This window comes from Lontra canadensis, unplaced genomic scaffold (assembly GCF_010015895.1).
Source record: "Lontra canadensis isolate GAN:19392208 unplaced genomic scaffold, GSC_riverotter_1.0 scaffold14, whole genome shotgun sequence".
NCBI classification, from domain to species: Eukaryota; Metazoa; Chordata; class Mammalia; order Carnivora; family Mustelidae; genus Lontra; species Lontra canadensis.
The window spans coordinates 7,323,113-7,339,548 of record NW_022631008.1 but is presented as its reverse complement, the minus strand read 5'-3'; the positions used below and the strand labels follow the sequence as shown (position 1 = coordinate 7,339,548).

General features: G+C 46.2%; 1 protein-coding gene across 1 annotated transcript in view; it reads left to right on the top strand.

Annotated features, from left to right (window-relative positions):
• The window catches only part of GABRR1 (gamma-aminobutyric acid type A receptor subunit rho1), a 31,663-nt gene extending 15,858 nt beyond the window's left edge, over nt 1-15,805 (top strand). The window contains exons 2-9 of the mRNA XM_032858367.1: nt 111-217; nt 1,620-1,687; nt 2,819-3,042; nt 7,713-7,795; nt 10,106-10,246; nt 12,337-12,489; nt 14,232-14,428; nt 15,346-15,805. Coding sequence (XP_032714258.1) covers nt 111-217; nt 1,620-1,687; nt 2,819-3,042; nt 7,713-7,795; nt 10,106-10,246; nt 12,337-12,489; nt 14,232-14,428; nt 15,346-15,639 — 1,267 coding nt within the window. The 3' untranslated portion in view covers nt 15,640-15,805. The remainder of the gene's footprint in view (nt 1-110; nt 218-1,619; nt 1,688-2,818; nt 3,043-7,712; nt 7,796-10,105; nt 10,247-12,336; nt 12,490-14,231; nt 14,429-15,345) is intronic.
• The last annotated feature ends 631 nt before the right edge of the window (nt 15,806-16,436 follow it).

Sequence of the window (16,436 nt, the reverse complement as noted above, 5' to 3'; positions counted from 1 at the left end):
AAATAACACAACCCATCAAACCTGTCACAATCAAATCTGACTGAAAAAAATTTTTTTTTATCTGTCTTGATTGGAATCTGTGATGAACCTGTTGCTTCCCGCCTTGGCAGCCCAATTCTGAAGCGAAGCCCTGATATCACCAAATCGCCACTGACCAAGTCAGAGCAGCTTCTGAGGATAGACGACCATGATTTCAGCATGAGGCCCGGCTTTGGAGGTATGAGACGAGCACTCATGGTGGGGTCTGTCCGACTGTCCACGGGTAGAGGTCAAACCAAGGGACCACACACGCTTTGTTCTCCCCCAATCAGGTCTGCCTCCATTATGCTTGGGGGCCAAGATGGAGCCCACAGGTCTTCTGAGTATCGCCCTTGTCCAGCCCTGCCCATGTCCAGGCTAGCTAGCTGAGCTGTCCTCAGGCCGCTGCTCCTGACAAGGAAGGCTGGGGATCGGTGAGGCCAGCAGCTGGCTGTGGGAAGGGCCAGGGGAAGACTGGGCCGCCGCAGCCCAAAGCTGCCTCCTGAAAACGCTCTGAAATAACAACCTTGGACAAAATTCGTGCTAATCTGGGAGCTGGCAGACGGAACTCGGGTGTCAATCCGAGGGCAGACTGCGGTCTGCTGGGTTTAATTAAATGAAAATAGCTTGAGAAAATAACGATCTAGTGCAGAAGGCTGTCTGCTTAGCCTGCAGCTGGCAGATTTCAGCCCCTTCTGTGTCAAATAGGGTTTTCATCCATATAGGTTTCTTCCTGGAATAAAATATTTGTTTCAGAAATCGTCCTCATTTTTTTATTTCTCCCAGCCACATTCACCCAAAGAATAAACAGGTTCTAGAAGGGAGTCTCTATCAAATCTGTAACCTGCTGCTGTTGGATCCAAACCCACTTCCATCCAGGATAATCTAAGTGTGGCCCATGCCTGCCCACATCCAGGGGGGGAAGGAGCAGCAATCTAGTCCCTTGATAATGCTTTCCTTCTCTTGATGAATATTATGTTTTCGTGGCCTAGAAATGCAAAAAAAAAAAAAATAATAATAATAAATAAATAAAAAAGAAAGATTCTAATGTTTCCAGGCCACCCTGATGCCTCACGTCCCCCTTGCAAGCGACTCTGTCATGTGGCGAAGATACAAATCTGTGGGCTTGGCAAGTGGCCTACCTGTGGCTTTGGTTCTGGGTGCCTCAGGGCCAGACAGAGGCATTGGCTTCCATGACAGAATCAGGAGGCAGATATAAAGAACAGAGTGGACGACCCTGTGCTAGGGAGTCACTCCTCAGATCAGACCCAGCTTTGAGCTAGGTCATCCCTGTAGCTTTCCATGAGCACGTGTAACCAGAGAAGAAAGCTTCATAGAAACCTCATCCTTAGAATCACCTGAATGATTCAGACAAAAAACTTAAAAACAAGCAAACAAAAGCTCTTTGTTGGAATATTCCAGGGAACCAACCCCAGGATTCAACCCTCCGATTTCTGGTTTCACTTCAGCTTGACGTGGGGACGCCAAACCTTCAAATCCGGCAGGAAGCGGAGGAAACGGGTTCCAGGGGGGATGCTCTTCCTACCTGTAGTAAAAATGCAAGTAAAAAGGATAAATGTCTTGCCATGCCCCATTTGCAGGTCCGGCCATTCCTGTGGGTGTGGATGTGCAGGTGGAGAGCCTGGACAGCATCTCAGAAGTCGACATGGTAAGTGCCTCTGTTGCCGGGGCTGTGAGCACGTGGAGTCACACGGGGCCTGTGCTGGGTCAGGAGATCCACACTCCTAAATTCACAGGGTCTCACAACTCCCCAAGCCGTGGGAATGCCCACACTCATTTTACAGGTGGGTAAGGAAGGTGAAGACACTTGCCAATCAAAAAAGAAAATAAAAACAAAGTAGAAGGTATAAAAGAAGTGATTGTAAGAAATAAAGGCGTCTACTGATCATCAAAAAAAAAAAAAAAAAAGACACTTGCCAAAAGCCACCCAGTTGGTATGAGACAGAGCTGGATGCCAAAGTTGATCTCCCTTCAGTGCCTAGGCTCTTTCCCCTGGCATGTGTCCTCTGGGCAAAAGCTCTCCAACAGAAACAGTAGGGTCCAAGGTCGCAGCTGTCACGTAGCCAGATATTCCACAACTGGAGATCCTGTATCTGGCTGTGGAAATGCAGAACTGCTGAAAAGGGTCCTTTTTTTCCCCCTCTTCAGTGGGTTTAGGTGGGAAAATGGAATGTTCTACAACTCCCTGACTTACAGGACTGTTTACAGCCTCACTTAGTTTAGGGTATCCAGAAGGCAGACTTGAGAGAAGCATTCTAGCACAAGTAGTTTATTTGGGAGATGATCCCCCAAAACCCACGAAGAGCATAGGGCAAGGTGAGACAGGGATGGGGAGGAAGAGAAAAGTCCTGTGTCCTCAAACCAGTCACTGCTGTGAATCTCAGTCCCATTAGGGGAACTCTGAGAATCAGCAAAAACACCTCCAGGTTATCTCAGCTGAGGGGCCAAGAAGCTGGGGTGCTCATCTAGCCCTCCGCACCCCCTTCTCCCCCCAACACACCGAGGGTCAGCAGTGCTGGCAGCAGCACCTTGTCAGGGTGGAGACAGATGCCAGGGGATGGGTTGGGACTCAGGGACATGGATTTTGCTAGAAGTGTCTGGCTGAGTCCCTCCCCTGCAGTCCTCCTACCGCAGCAAACCCCAGGGACTGGAGGCAAGACCTCCATGTCTCTGTGGTTTCATCCCCAGCCGGGTGACGGCTCCATGGGGTGCCCAGGGTCCTGCTGACACCCTGGTAGTTTCACTCTGTGGGGTTCCCCTCTCTAACCCTCCCCTCCAGGACTTCACGATGACCCTCTACCTGAGACACTACTGGAAGGACGAGAGGCTGTCCTTCCCGAGCACCAACAACCTCAGCATGACGTTTGACGGCCGGCTAGTGAAGAAGATCTGGGTCCCAGACATGTTTTTCGTGCACTCCAAGCGTTCCTTCATCCACGACACCACCACGGACAACGTCATGCTGCGGGTGCAGCCCGACGGGACCGTGCTCTACAGCCTGCGGTAAGGCCGCCCGCTGCCTCTTTTCCTGGAGGTCCTCTCGCTCCCGAAGAAGGGGCGGGAAGGCAGAGAGTTCCTCTAACCGCAAGGGCAGTTTTGCTTTTTGGCTTTGAATAGCTAGTTTTTTTTGGTGGTTGTTGTTTTGTTTTCCTTCTTTTTATTTTTTCTTTTTATTTTTTACATTTTTTAAAATTGTGTTCTATTAGTCGCCATACATCATTAGTTTTTGATGTAGTGTTACATGATTCATTGTTTTCGGGTAACACCCAGTGCTCCATGCAGTCCGTACCCTCCTTCATACCCACCACCAGATAGCAAGTGTGTAACGTCTCAGGAGGTACCACGTTCTCTACGTCAAGGGAAAGCTATTTTATGCGGGAGAAAAAAACTGTAAGAAATTATTTAGTCTCAAAAACACATTTGTGGAAATTTTGCAAGCTGATGCTTATGATTTATGCCTTACCCTGCAGGTTTCATTTTAATTTAAAAACTTCGATCCAAGTTTTATTGAGTTGTATTTATTTGGCCTCTAGTGGGAAGCAGCGAAATAGATAATGTGTTCTTCTGAAAGACTTGCCTCCTTAGATGTCTCAATTCCCATCTTTCAGGTATATTTTAGAACTTGGGCTTAAAGAAATTCTCTTTCCTTACCGGGCCAGCCACAGGCATGTTTGCTATCCTTTCTCACCACAGGTCCTCCTGAGAAACTCTGGAAATCCTGGGCTGCTTTATGACTTTGAACAGTCTTCTGAGCATCACTTTTAAAATAGGAAGAATATAGGCCTTTTTTCTTAGGAGTTCGGGTACCTTAGAAATGTTCAAGTGCTGATTTATCACTGACCTGGGGAAGCGTTCCTTCAACACAGGTGCTACAGCCTGGCTTTTACTGCTCGGTCAGCTTTAGAAACTCATGGTTTAGGAACTCATGGTCCCACTGGGGAGGACGTGTTCAGATGAGCCACAGGCCTTCATGGAGAAGGGGCTCTGTTTCTTGTGATTTACTCCTCTTGTGCTGTGCTCATGGTGCATTTCAGTTTTTTTAAGATTTTATTTATTTATTCGGGGAGGTAGATAGCGAGAGGGAGCACGAGTAGGGGGAGGGGAGAGGGAGAAGCAGGCTCCCCACTGTGCTGAGAGCCCGACACAGGACTCGATCCCAGGACCCTGGGATCATGACCTGAGCTGAAGGCAGATGCTTAATGGACTGAGCTCCCCAGGTGCCCTGGTGCATTTCAGTTTTAAAGACTTTGTTCCAGTAAAGATGAATCCATATACCAGTGTCTAAGTAAGGGATGCCTGGACAGGAGCATGGTGTATCTTTTGAATCAAAAATGGCAGTGTTGAAGCTGAATTTCTGCCTCCACCCTCCAAAGGAATGTTTATAATGATTCCTCAGTACTCACTCTGGCTTGGGATCTAAACAATTAGTTACTAGACACAGAGTGGAGGTATGGGGTTTTCCTCCCCATACTTGAGATGCCTTCTGCCATAGAAGTGCTCAGGAGGGTCAAGGAGGTACAATCCCTTCCCCCAACCGTGTTGAGGTGGTTCTTCCTGGAGTCCTCCCATCTGAGGCAGGCTGTCAAGGCATCCTACAACTCTAAAACCACCCACAAAACATCACAACCTGATGGCACCACCAGGGACACAAAAGACTAGATCATAAGACACGTGATCACTGGTGTGCTGGCGAATGTTTAACAACTGGTTAGCTGGGGTAAATGTATGAATACATATGTGTATGTCAGCTTGCTATAAACATGGCTGATAAAAGGATATAGAACATATGAGTCACAAGTAAAATAATCTATGTAATACTTTTTTTAAAAAAGATTTTATTTATTTACTTGAGAGAGAGTGAGAGAGAGCATGAGAGGGGCGAGGGTCAGAGGGAGAAGCAGACTCCTGGTTGAGCAGGGAGTCTGATTGCGGGCTGAGGAAAAGATTTGTAAGATTGTTCTTGGGAGAGAGTTGTGGGCATGAGCCTTCCCTGGCATTTCTCCAAGAGCTTGGAACATGTGTGCCTACCAGTGGGGGATGTTGTGCAGTCGGAGGGCATGAGAAGAGCCATCTAAATACCCTGGGGGTGTGGTGGGGCCAGTCTGTATCCCCAGGTTGCTGGGAATAGTTGGGTGTGTGTAGAAGGGACAGCAGGTGAGTAAACCAAGAGGCAGGGTGGGGAGTTCAGATTGGTTAAGACAGCCCTGAAGCCTGGAGGGGTTCAGCAGGGGAAATGAAGAACCCAGGAAAGGAAGTAATCAGCTTCAGCCATGTAGAGCATGGTTACCAGAGAGCATCAACGAGAGAGCATGAAGCCACCTACCAAGGAATTGTCCTGCCTCCTGTCACTTCTGCCTGTGCAGGAGCTGATCAGAGATGGGCAGGAATTGACCACTCAAATGTCAACTTCATACCTTAGCCAGGAGGAGGAGCGTAAGTCTTAATGTGAATCAACTTTGAAGTGTTGCTTAATATCTTGGACCAAATTCTTTTCATTTTTGAATTGAGACATGCTTTGTTACCTAAAAGGGTTTTGACTATTACATGAGACATAAGCAAAAAAAACCACAGGGTGTGCCAAGTTTCCATCCAAGACAAGGGAAGAGCCAATGAATAAAAAAAAAAAAAAAAAAAAAAAAGTGGGGGGCAGAAGTAGAGGGAAAGAGAGAGAATCTTAAGCAGGCTCCATGCCCAGCACAAAGTCCAACGAGGGGCTCGATCTCACTACCCTAAGATCAGGACCTGAGCAGAAATCAAGATCGGACGCTTACCTGAGACACCCAAGTGCTCCCCAATAAATCAATTTAATGAGATACGGAGAAACAAATATAAACATAGTATGGATTAAATCACAAACTGTGCTTGTTTAATGTATGGTATGTGAGTTACAGGTTGGAAAAACATCAAGTCAGGGTGCAAAGAACCAGTCTGGTATCTGTGATTCTAAAAATATCTGTTTCTGATACAAAGAGAAGAGATATTCAGACCTTTTGTTGACAGCAAAATCTTCCTGCATTTGAGATTTCATTAGCTCTAAGTCACCAAACTTAGTTTCTAGTTTGTTCCTTGCTGGGGATGCCATTAGGCATAGTAGAAATGGAAGCCCACCCATTAGGTTCCAAGTCAGCTGCTATCCTGACTCCTCTCCACTCAAGACACCCTGTTTATCAGGATTTCCAGAGGAGATAAGGCTACCCAGCCACCAGCAATAGAAAATCCCTTTGAGGGGCGCCTGGGTGGCTCAGTGGGTTAAGCCGCTGCCTTCGGCTCGGGTCATGATCTCAGGGTCCTGGGATCGAGTCCCGCATCGGGCTCTTTGCTCAGCAGGGAGCCTGCTTCCCTCTCTCTCTCTGCCTGCCTCTCTGTCTACTTGTGATCTCTCTCTGTCAAATAAATAAATAAAATCTTTAAAAAAAAAAAAAAAAAAAGAAAATCCTTTTGAGAATACAACTATTCCAGGGGCACCTGGGTGGCTCAGTGGGTTAAAGCCGCTGCCTTCGGCTCGGGTCATGATCCCAGGGTCCTGGGATCAAGCCCCGCATCGGGCTCTCTGCTCGGCAGGGAGTCTGCTTCCTCCTCTCTCTCTGCCTGCCTCTCTGCCTACTTGTAATCTCTGTCTGTCAAATAAATAAATAAATAAAATCTTTAAAAAAAAAAAAAAAGAGAATACAACTATTCCATACCCAACTGGAATGGGGAAAATAAAGGCAGATATTTGATAATTCAGTTTCAAGAAAGCTCTTTCCCTTGAAATCTCCATTTTAATTAAAAGTGATTTTTTTTTCCTTTTGGCCATGAATCATCCAGACAGTTTCTACAACTTATACATAGCAATTTTGTGTGTGTGTGTGGTTGAAGGAAAAATAGTTTGTTCAGTATCAGCCAGTAACTCTTAATCATGTCCTGCCATGAGATTCCCCACGGGATGGGCGATCTTTCGTCTATGACTAATGATCTGTGTTTGTTTTCCCTTTGATGCAGAAGCCCATTTTCCCATGTAAACTCTGAAACAAAACCACCAGAGGCCAGCAAGTGTTTGCATGCTGGTACAAAAAAAGGTTTCAGTGTTTTTTCATTATCATGATCTCTGTGGAATTATCCACTAAAAACACCGATGCCCACTAGGAGATATTATTATCGATATAAAAATAGCAACATTGTAAAAAAACAAAAAGTTCCCCATTTGGCCACTGCCAGAAGTGTTTCATTCATACTATTTCTGATATGTTGAATACAAATATTAAATATGGGTAAAATCAATAAAAGAAGAAAAAAATTGAATTTATCTAAAACCAGAGAACAATATATGCTCCTATGGTTTCTTTTAAGAAACAATATCATAGGAGTTTTTAATTTCACATTTTTATATCGATTGAGATCGTTATATCATTAATAACATTAATATGCTTATATGTCAATATGTTAATACTGTTAATATGCTTGAAGATGATAGAAGTTGGTAGAGACACTCTGGAGTTAAACATAAAACCCTGAGTACTATGATGACTTTATCATACCTAAGCTACTTATCTAAATCTTGACACCTTGTTTATGAATTATAAGGAGGCAGTTCTACTGGAAGGAAGCACAGTCCTTTTCCATTTATCATTCTATCATTCTGCATTTGTATTTTGCAGCCTCCGAAATTTTGGATTTTTGTCTTTTGCTTGTAGGGTTACAGTGACTGCAATGTGCAACATGGACTTCAGCCGATTTCCCCTGGACACACAAACGTGCTCCCTTGAGATTGAAAGCTGTGAGTAGACTGTCCCACAGACAGAAGCCCCAGAACCCGAGTAATTCCCAACACCACTAACTCTCAGTTAGCAGGAACAGCATAGTCCCCTCATTCATGGCTAGTGATTGTTTTCAGTAATTTTTTTAGATTAAAGCTAAGTGCAGGGTAATTTTGAAAATCAGGAACAAATTTGGGGCTAAAACCTCTGTTCCTATAATAGACCCTTTTAATGGCGCTACGGCAATGGTTTTAAACTTGGTTCTGTGGGAACCTGGGCAATAGCTTGGGGGGGCGGGTAGAGGGCTCAGCAAATCTGGGTCTCCATGTGCAGCTATTTCTATCTGCTGTCCAATGTGTGAGCTCATTTTGATCTGTTTTTATTGTTCCTCTGAAAAAGATTTCTGTTGAAGAAGAGATTTCGTGCCAAAAACATGTTTGGTAAAAATTGCCCATGGGAATTGCCCAGGTGAGCGCAGGTGGCGCTTGAGAGCCTCAGGCACAACTGAGGGGCCTCAGGACATTTGCACGCATGGATGCTCTGCCCAGGTTAAGAGCCAGGCTCTGGGAAGAGCAAGGCTGAGGCAGTGTCAAGAACTACTTGCTTGCATCTCCAGATCTCTACACAGCTGCTCTGTTTTTCAGTCTTTGCCCAAATGCTTCCTTTGATGGGCGCAGTCTGGACTCTCCCATAACTCCAACTGTCCACTCCTCCCAAGCGAATACCAGCACCTGCCCACTGGCCCTTCCTGGCTGGTGACCAAGCCCTAGGGAGGAATCTCTTTGGCACAGGGCACCTTTGAAGCCAACCTGCATTTTTGGCAGTGAGTCAGGGATCTCCTGGCCCCAGTCATCCCGGGTGGAGGAGGGCAGGCATGTTGATGCAGAGGTCAAATGGACACCTGCATAGGGCACTGAATGTTGAAAAAGGGAGTAATAAATCCCAGGACCAAGGGAGAAACTGAACTACCCACTGCATAGTGGCTTCCCACCTGCTGTCATTTCACCCTCAACAGCTCCCGGGAGAAGGTTACTGTTATCTCCATTCTACATGGAGGGACATAACTGGCCTGAGGACATAGCACTAAGGACTTAACTCATTGGCTCCAGTACCCTGCTTTCCCTAGTACACCCAGCTAGCTCCATCGGGAATGTGCATTCCAGGCTGCATCAGGTAGGATGCACAGAGAAGCAGAATATTGGAGATACACAGTAAGAAATATTAAGGGCAAGGAATTGATTGTGCGAGCATGGGAGCTGGCGAGGCAAGTCTGTGCTGGTGGGAAGGGCAAGCTGGGAACCCCCGGGTGGGACCTGAGCCTGCCCTTCCACTCGCAGAATTTCTTCTTCTTGGGGAAACCTCAGATCTGCTCTTAAGACTTTTCAACTGATCAGATCAGAAAAAGGATCATCTCCTTTACTTCAAGTGAACAGATTGTAGGCATCTGGTCTACCAATCATCTTCAGAGCAACACCTAGATTAGTGTTCAATTGAATAACTGAGTGCTCCAGCCCAGCCAAGTGGATACGTGAAACCAATCCTCACACAGGTTAAGGGTAAGATATAGAATAAAACAGAGGAATGAAATAGAGCATCAGGGAGCTCCAGAAACAACTGTTGAACACACGAGCAGGCTGGAGTGGCCGCTGTTAGGTTTTTGCCTCAGGTCTGTCCAGGCTGCCGGTAGGTTTGCTCAGCTGGAGTCCCATGTGTGCCCATTAAAGTGGGCGGGGGTCAAGGCTGTGTCAGCGCCAGAGGGCATGGTCCTTCTGGGGGAATCCCTGTGATTTTACCCTGGGTAGGAGCAACTGGAAGCCTGCAGAGAAGGGACTTGTGTTCTCTTGCATCACTTTGTGGGTCCTTTCTTGCTAGAACACAGCCCCTTTACCTTGATAGTATTTAAAGATATTTGCCATCAATGGGTGTGTTACCACGCTTCGGAAGGAGAGAACAAAGGGCTAAATCAGCCTAGGTAAGGCAGTTTTGCCACAATTTCACCATTTCTGCTCTACAAGTGTATAGCAGTTTCATTCGTGTTAACCTAATAAATGGCAGGTTACATTGTGGGGTGAATGCTTTTGCAGGAATTAGGAGCACTGAGGCTCGAGAGCTTTGCTCTGATGACTTCTGGAAGACTGGGGAGAATTCATTTGTCTTTTTTAAAATGTTGTTTTGCTTCATCTAAACTGTGGCTTGTTTATTCCAACTCTCTTACTACCAGCTCAATAGTTCAGGTGGGAGATGTGGAGCTGCCCCCCGCGGAGCACCACTGACAGGCCTGGCTTCCCACCCCTCATACCTGCGCCTGATGCTGTCTCCTGTCTTTTCAGATGCCTACACGGAGGATGACCTCATGCTGTACTGGAAAAAGGGCAATGACTCCTTAAAGACTGATGAGCGGATCTCGCTCTCCCAGTTCCTCATTCAAGAATTCCACACCACCACTAAACTGGCCTTCTACAGCAGTACAGGTGGGGGCTGGGTGGGTCATCCTCTATTTTAGGAAAGGTGTCAGTTGGTTGTCAAGGGAGCATTGCCTGTGCCACCTGGATTTGAAGCCAAAGGTAGAAATCCTAAATCAGGTCTAGGGGGTGGCAAGCATGGGGGAGAGGTGCTTTTTGGATACCACCAAAGCATCTGGAACTGATAATTTAGAGAATATTAGTAAAGACTCAGACATCAGCCAGGTGAGGAGGTTCGTTTGAGCCAGTCATTTCCAAGCTTAGCAGCTGGCATTTCACCCCCGATAGGATTCCCAGAACCCCCTCCTCTGTAGGCAAGAAACTGTTCTATTTTAGCTCTGCTGATTTCTGTTTTCCCTGTTCTACTCAATTAATCTTCTCTCCCTCTCTTTTTTTCTGGAATGAATTCTCCCTGAACTATACTGCTTGCACAGGCCGTCTTTATGACCTTGGGACCCTCCTTGCTCGCTCTGAACGGGCTTGCCCCCTCTCCTTGCCTGGGGTCATGTTCTGTGCTCTTCCTCCTGGCAGCTGAGGTGAACAGCCCTCTCTAACCCTTACCCCAGTCTTGACTAATCAGCTTTAGGATGATATTATTCAAACTTTCATGTAAGTTCTTTTCTTTTCTCTCTCTCTCTTTTTTTTTTTTTTTTTTTTTTTGAGTAAGCTCCATGCCCAGCGTGGGGCCCAACGCAAGGCTTGAACTCACGACTCTGAGATCAAGACCTGAGCTGAGATCAAGAGTAGGATGCTTAGCTGACTGAGCCACCCAAGCGCCTGTCTTTATGTAGTTTCTTTTGCCAAAACATTGCACGACTGCACAGGAAGTGCAACCTTTTAAGTCTTCTAATCTATAGCAGAGGGCACTGCTTTACTCCCAGCATACCATGGCAATCCAGCATATCCCACCTTCTGTATACCTCACTCAGGAGTCTTGCTTTTTCAGGGGATCCCCCACTTCATCCTTAGCATTCTGACACTTCTTCCTGTCTTAGTCTCTTTGGGCTGCTATCACAAAAAGGCCATAGACCGGGCAGCTTCAGAAATAAACAGAAATTTACTTCTCACAATTCTGGAAGCTGGTTAAGTCCAAGATCAAGATGCTGGCAGCGTCAGTGTCCGATGAAAGCCCGCTTCCCAGTTCATAGACAGCCACCTTCTCGCTATGTCCTCACATGGGGGAAGGCGCAAGGGAGCAATCTGGGGTCTCTTTTATGGGGTCACTAATCCCACTTATGATGTAATCACTTCTGAAGTCCCCACCTCCAAATACCATCACATTGAGGATTAGGTTTCAACAAACAAATTTAGGTGGGTTGGGGGACAGACAGTCAGTCTATAGTGCCTCTATAGTCTTTCTGGGACTGCTCTACAGTGACAACCATTGTATTATAATTGTCCAGGATGCCAGGGTTTCAAGTTAACATTGCCAAGTCTCCATTTCATGTTCAGACCTTGCCTTCCTGGGTTTATCCTGCTTTTTCCTTTTCCTTCCATCTTTCTCCTGTTCCTTTGAACGCCTCCATGCATATTTTCTCCTTGTAGAGGATATAAGAGCAGAGCTAAAGCATGCTGAGCCTGTGATCATTTACTGTTCCTAAATGCAAAGTTTGGGTTAGCGTGGTATTTTAACTTTAAAACATTTGCCTCCATAAAGAAATCCAAAGGGGCTTGTTTAAATAAATGTTTCTCAAACTTTATCGTGCAGATAAGTCATCTGGCGAATATTGTTAAAAGGAGATTCTGATACAGTAGATCCGGGGGGGTGGGGCTGAGAGTCTGCATTTCTAACAAGCAACCAAGTGACGGTGACATTACTGGACTCTGCCCCAAACAATGAGTAACAGGAGTCTTAAATGGCCTTCTCAAGGGGCTTTCTTTATGTACAAGACAGGGGCCAAAGATGTCTGGAGAGGGACTCACCATGTGGCGTAGGTTATCATATAATCACTCCCATTGGTTTTATTTCCTCTCTGTAAATGTGTGGCAAGTTTCCAGGGAAGTGTCTAGGGCGTTTTTGAGTCCCGGAACAGAATGGGTTGTGTGCAGGAGCTGAGCAGCAATGATGTTTGGTATCTTTTCTTCCTTGTGTCTCCCAGGCTGGTACAACCGTCTGTACATTAACTTCACGTTGCGACGCCACATCTTCTTTTTCTTGCTCCAAACTTACTTTCCGGCCACCCTGATGGTCATGCTGTCCTGGGTCTCCTTCTGGATCGACCGCAGAGCTGTGCCCGCCAGAGTCCCTTTAGGTAAGGAACATCTCAAGTGTGTCTTTCAGGCATCTGAAAATACAAGTAATTTCTTCCAGATGAAACCATTCATTTCAAATTGGTTCTACACCCCTGTTGGCATGAAAACTTGGAAACATCAGGTTATTGATTCACAGGTCAAATATTATTATTAAGGACCTATGTGGCAAAACTGTTTCCAGGGCCCCATGAGTGCCCATGCAAACAACCCACGTTTAGTTTTGTTAGAACCATGTTCTGGGGTCGGTGGTCCTGGTGTGTGGGTGCTTTTTCTGCTTACCTGCACAAGGACACCACGTTCTAAAACAGGGCTTCTCCAAAGGTGGCCTAAGGGATCTTTGTAATGGCATCTCTGGGGGAAATTGTGTAAAATGAAGAATCCTGTGTCTCATCTACAAGTTTAGAATCAGAATCTCTGAGAAAGGAGCAGAACCTACATTTTGAAGAAGGTCTAGTAATTCTGATCCATACTCAGGTCTGAAAATCCCTGCTGTAAGCATTTTGTGAATAGCTCTTTGCTATCAGCTCTCTCCCCCACCCTAAATGTCATACCCACTGAGTCACACCACCATTGCTCGCTCAGTGGTTCTGAGGCTTCAGGGGGAGGGTGACCGCCAAGGTTTAGTGACACTGATTTGGAGCTGGCCCTTAAGGTGACCTCAGTCCCCTGTGACTCAGTTGTTTGCCAAACAAATGTTCTGAGCTTAATTTGAAATCCCAGGCAAACACCCCTGACAAATGTCCTGTCCTCTAGCAACTGTCCCATAGCTTGAACAGTCCTGTGCTAAATGGACATTCTAGTTTCAAAAATCTAAACCCCCTAGAGGAGGCCAGCATCATTCTTGATAAAATTGGCCTCCGCGTCCTCAAGTCAACCTTGCTGAATGGGCAGCCAGGTCTGGCATGGGGTTGGCTGTCAGAATTGCTCTGACTGCTGCTAATACAGGCCCAGGACTGCAAGATCCTACACCAGCAGCAAGGACACCAGTACGGAAATATACTTTTTCCCCCTTTTGGAGAGGTAGTTATAAGAAACACATATATACCTGCTCCAATGCATAATCTCGGATTTATTTATTTACTTATTTATTAATTAATTTATTATTTTTAAATATTTTATTTTTTAACATAACCTCTGTGCCAATGTGGGGCTTGAACTCACCACCTCAAGATCAAGAATCGCAGGCTCTATTGACTGAGCCAGCCGGGTGCCCCTATAGATCTCTGTTTTAACCAATTGAATGGAAAAATAAATGTCTTGTTGCCAAAATGTCTAGGGCGGGCTCTCTCTGGAAGGACAAGGTGAGACAGATGGTGTGGCCAGTATGTGGTGGGAGAGGGTGGGTGAGTATGAGAGGTGGAGGAACAGAAGAAGCTTCTTAAAAGCCAAATTTTGAGGGGTCCCTAGGTAGTTCAACAAGTTAAGAGTCTGCCTTAGACTCAGGACCTGATCTCAGGGTCCTGGGATTGAGCATGGAGAGGGGCTCTCTACTCCACAAGGAGTCTACCTCTCCCTCTCCCTCTGTTCTCTCTCTCGCTCACTCTTGCTCTCTCAAATAAATAAATCTATCTTAAAAAAGAAAGCTAAATCTTGAAAGATGAGCAGGTGTTTGCTAGACAGAGGGGCAGGGACGGAGATACTCTAGGCGAAAGGAGCAGAAAGGACAAAGAACAGAGGCGTGAAGCCACCCGGGGTCTTCGGTCAAAGGCAAACGCCTGCTTGTTTCTCACTCTGTTCGCAGGTATCACCACCGTGCTGACCATGTCCACCATCATCACGGGTGTGAACGCCTCCATGCCCCGCGTCTCCTACATCAAGGCGGTGGACATCTACCTGTGGGTCAGCTTCGTGTTCGTGTTCCTGTCAGTGCTGGAGTACGCAGCCGTCAACTACCTGACCACGGTGCAGGAGCGCAAGGAGCGCAAGCTGCGCGAGAAGGTGACCTTAACACGAGTGAGGGGTCTGCTCGGGGATGGAGAGCCTGGTCTAGCTCTGAACCGTGGGCAGGTCAGACCTTCTCTGTAAATTAGGGTGGTGACATCCCCTCCACGTACTTCACCAGCTGGTGTGAAGAGCAAACAAAATAATACATGAAAACATTGTGAAATTTACCCTGGCTATATCTTTCAGTCATTCAAATATTTATTTAGCGCCTGCCACATATCAGCAGCTAAGCCAAGTTAATTAAGACAAAGTCCCTTTAATCGTGGTGGTGTTCATTGTTTAGTGCTAAAAACAAGATGACAGTTCAACATGGTGAAACAATTATTTGTGAACCCAGAGGGGTAAAAAACAAAAAAACAAAAAACAAGCAAACAAACAAAAAACTTCCAGGGAAGCACATCCTCCCTTCTAGGAACCTCCCTTTCATATGTGACCTCTGGGATCACCTTCCCTCCCACCCGGTTTTTCTTTCTTGCTTCTGTCCACAGTCAAATGGTTCTTTCGTCCAGAAACCTAGAACCAAGTAGGAGTGAACTAGCACCACGATGCTACACCTTTCAGTCCCCACCCCATCACACCACACTACACACAAATAATGTTATCAGAAACATTTTTATCAGGGCGCCTATCAGTTTCTGACCTCAGGGGGAACAGGACAATTATCTGATCAGGAACATTCAGGGGGGTCTCTGACACGATGTGATGTTCCCTGAGAGTTGCTCCGTAGACTTGGAACAAAAACGGACACCTACTCTTTTAGCATGTTCCTGTGCCGACACCATTATTTCCCTAAGCCCTAACCCCTAACTGGGAATAAAAGAACAGAGAAAAGGCCACCTCGACCAGATTGCAGTTTCTTCTGAGAGCCGGGGCAGAGCTCACATCCCATTGTGTGTTTGCTGTGTTGGCAGCTTCCTTGCACCTGTGGAATACCCCAGCCTCGAGGCGTCATGCTGGAGGGCAGCTACAGCGACGGGGAGGTTAATGACCTGGGCAGCTACATACCGGAGAACGGAGAAAAGCCGGACAAGATGATGGTGCAGCTGACCTTGGCCTCAGAAAGGAGCTCCCCGCAGAGGAAAAGCCAGAGGAGCAGCTACGTGAGCATGAGGATTGACACCCATGCCATTGACAAATACTCCAGGATAATTTTTCCAGCGGCATATATTTTATTCAATTTAATATACTGGTCTATTTTCTCATAAATGTCTGTAACTCTGTAAATTTCACCTTCTTCTGTATGTGTCACAGAAATACCTGTGTGATGGAAGTAATTTAAGGTTATGAGGCAATTAAAGTTCCCACTATCCACCCTTCTCCTGCTTTCCAAAACTACATAGACAACCTATTTACTGCTTTAATTTGCACTCACTAACCGCCTGTTGCATCCATAGCATCGTACCCGGTGCTGCCAGGAATAGGACACCTGTAGCAACTGGTGATAGTTGTTACTGGAATCCCCTGGAAGAGCACGCTGCCCGTGTTGTGGACACACTGTAGCTTAACCTGTAGCGATTATTCACATGAATGACAACCTCTGTGCACACGTCATTATATTCCCTGGACTAGGTGGGATTGGGAAGCACTGAAGTTCACTCGTGTGAAACGTACGTGCACGTAAATCCCCACTTGGACCAAAATTCATGCTTGACTTCATATCTATTCCTTATTTTTCAATGTGTCTCCTCATGTTTATTTTAATACAAGGCAAAAATAATGTCCCTGTTTTTATTTATGTCTTATGGTTCATGAGGTTTCACCTCTTCAGAAGCAAAGCTCTTTAGATTGGTGCAATGGCTTCTGATTTGGGGGGATGGGGAGTCTCCCTGGTAGGGAAGCTATGAAGAAGATGGTCTATGCATACGTGTTCTGTCAGTTCTGTCATAGAGATAACTAGCCTAGAAAACTTGTGTTTCAGTGTCTCCTGTTTCATAATAATGGCTTCATGTAGTTCCACCTTGGAGCATGTCCTAGTTCAAAGTGAAGTCCTTTCTCAGGAGTG